The sequence below is a fragment of the Echinops telfairi genome, unplaced genomic scaffold (assembly GCF_000313985.2).
Source record: "Echinops telfairi isolate 266 unplaced genomic scaffold, ASM31398v2 ScPeMD7_7425;HRSCAF=8463, whole genome shotgun sequence".
NCBI lineage: Eukaryota > Metazoa > Chordata > Mammalia > Afrosoricida > Tenrecidae > Echinops > Echinops telfairi.
Window position 1 is genome coordinate 1,886,839 of NW_022111325.1, and position 2,671 is coordinate 1,889,509.

The 2,671-nt window shown below is 64.1% G+C and overlaps 1 protein-coding gene across 2 annotated transcripts in view; it reads left to right on the top strand.

Annotated features, from left to right (window-relative positions):
• The window catches only part of TRIM46 (tripartite motif containing 46), a 9,057-nt gene extending 7,711 nt beyond the window's left edge, over positions 1-1,346 (top strand). For both annotated transcript variants that reach the window (XM_004714658.3, XM_045298511.1), the window contains exon 10: positions 274-1,346. In XM_004714658.3, coding sequence (XP_004714715.1) covers positions 274-670 — 397 coding nt within the window. In that variant the 3' untranslated portion in view covers positions 671-1,346. The remainder of the gene's footprint in view (positions 1-273) is intronic.
• The last annotated feature ends 1,325 nt before the right edge of the window (positions 1,347-2,671 follow it).

A 2,671-nucleotide genomic window follows, 5' to 3' on the forward strand; every position in this document is an offset into this window, starting at 1 on the left:
CACCACCCTCCCTCCACACACACACACACACACACACACACACACACACACACACACACACCACCTCTTGCCAATGCGCTTTTCCTCCGACGCCCCCTTCTCCCCAAACCAAACCGCCCACCCCATAGATCCGCCAACACGTGTGGTCCGCCAGACACCCAAACTACGCCCCTCTGAGGCCCACCACCCCATTCTGCCAACACCTCCACCCTGCTACCCATGCTGCCAGCCTGACTCCACCCCCCCCCCTCCTCCCCGACACCCGCTCCGCAGGTACGACCCGGACAGCGGGCATGACAGCGGTGCAGAAGATGCCACCGTGGAGGCGCCGCCCCCCTTTGCCTTCCTGACCATCGGCATGGGCAAGATCCTGCTGGGGGCGGCGGCGGCGAGCGCCAGCGCCGGGCTGACCGGGAGGGACGGCCCCGCGGCCGGCTGCACCGTGCCGCTGCCGCCCCGACTGGGCATCTGCCTGGACTACGAACGGGGCCGGGTCTCCTTCCTGGACGCAGTGTCCTTCCGCGGGCTCATGGAGTGCCCCCTGGACTGCTCAGGGCCCGTCTGCCCAGCCTTTTGCTTCATCGGCGGCGGGGCGGTGCAGCTCCAGGAGCCCGTGGGCACTAAGCCGGAGAGGAAGGTCACCATTGGCGGCTTCGCCAAGCTGGATTGACCGCTCTTCGGGGCCCTGGCTCCCCAAGCCTCCTGGTGCCGGCTTAGTCCCCGGCAACGTCGTGCCCCCCAAACTGCCTAAAACGTGGCCCCGACCTGCCCCTGTGTCTGTGTCTCCCCAGGCCCCTCTTCTCTCCATTGCCTGTTAGCCCTGCCCCTGCCCCATGCCCAGTCCTTGGCACCTAGGGCACCTAGCCTAAAGGCCCCGAAAGCGTCCCTGCCCATCCCTGTCCTGTGCTCCTCCGAAGGCTGGCCAGGAGGGAGGGCACCTCAACATCAGGTGTTATCTGCAGCTCTGCCCAGCTCCCTGTCCCGGGCATGCCCAATGACATCCAACCTTGGGGTGGACACTGGCCAGGCACCCCCTGGTGAGGGGAGGGGGACCCTGGCACGCTGCTTTACTTGGGTCTTCATGCCCCCAGCCGCATGCCCCATAGGCCCTTCCTCAATTTCCTGCATGCTTCACCCAGTCCACACTCATGCCAATGTGCCATGTCTCCCTTGGGGCCCCTTTCTGAGGCTGGATGTCCCCACTGGGTTGGGCCAGGCAAGGCCTCTGGTGCCCACTGGTGCCCACCCGTGGTGGGTACTGCTAGGCCTGGGCCAAGCAACAGCTGTGAACGTCATGGTTTATCAACAATAAACTGTGGTGCAAGGCACTTTTCTGCCTTCCCTGAGCCTGGCCTTTCCTCCTGGTTGCTGTGCTTGGAATGGCAGGTGGGAGGACTAAGGGGGCCCTGCTGTCCCAAGGCTGGGTGGCGGCTGCCCAGTTATTTTGCCACCTCCAGAAGGGGAGCCCCCCAGGCCAGGGCTCCTGAGCAGTCTGCTTTTCCCAACATTCCTCCGTCCCAAAGGTGCCCAGCCCCTGGGAAAATGAGGTGGAGGAGGGTAGGCACGGTGCCTGGGCCCAAAGGAGTCAGGGAAGCAGAACCACTTCCCCATTCCCAGGGTGCTGGGCAGTGGACCCCAGAGTCAGCAAGATGGGTGGGGCGGTGAGGGGTGGGGGCTGAGGGGGGACCAGGCCTGGCATCAGTGATGGATCTGACACAACCCTGCTTAGCTTATCGAACCCCTGTTGACTCTGCCACTGTTATCGCTACCCAAGGATTTACTTCACACCCGGGCAGCTAAAAATAGAGCTGCCTGGGGGCACCGTGCCAGGGGAGAGCAGGGCGAGGGCCATTGCATGCAGGTGAAACCTGGAGCCCGGGACCGAGAGCTCAGGTGAAGTCTGGTCACCGCAGCCTCCTCGCTGCCCGCAGGCCAGCCCAGGTTTCGTTTCCTCCTTCCTCCTCGACCTCAGGGATGGGAGAGGGAACTTCCAGCCACCCTGGGCCCCAGTGTCCCCTCTCCACACCTCTTGTTCCTCCTCAAATGAGCCCCCCTCTTTCTTGCCTCGGGGCACCCCCTCCCACGCCCACCCTGACCGGTGCGCTCATCTCTGGGTGCGCTCATCTCTGGACCACGGATGAAAGAACAGAGGCCTAACTTTTATTCAGTGAAGTTCCGATTACTAGCCCCACCTTTGGGGCTCTCTGGGCTGGCCCTCCCATCAGGGAGCAGCTTCTGCCCTGGGCATCTCCCCTGCGCCAGGGGTGGGCTTCACCAGGGCTCCCATGTCGTCGTCGAGAACCAGCAGGGACCCCTGAAGGAGGCTGTGAGCAGGTTACCTGACCAGCAGCAGTGGCAGCGGAGGGGGTGGGGGGTGGGGGGCTCTGGCCTGAGGAACCAGAGGCAGGCAGGCACGGCTGGCCCAGAAGCCCCTACAAGTCCGCAGAGGTAGTAGCTGGGTTGGTGAAGGACAGGCTGCTGCCCCCATTGCCCGCAGTTACCTGGGTGCAGGGAGAAGGGGTTCTGGATGAGGCTGGGCTGGGGTAACAGTCCCAAGAGTCTGGCCAGCCCCCAAATGGTTAATTCTGAGGGAGCACCTGCTGGCCCCAGGGCAACCAGGTGACTATAAACAGGGCACACCTCCTCCCCCTAGCACCACCACCCTCCCTCC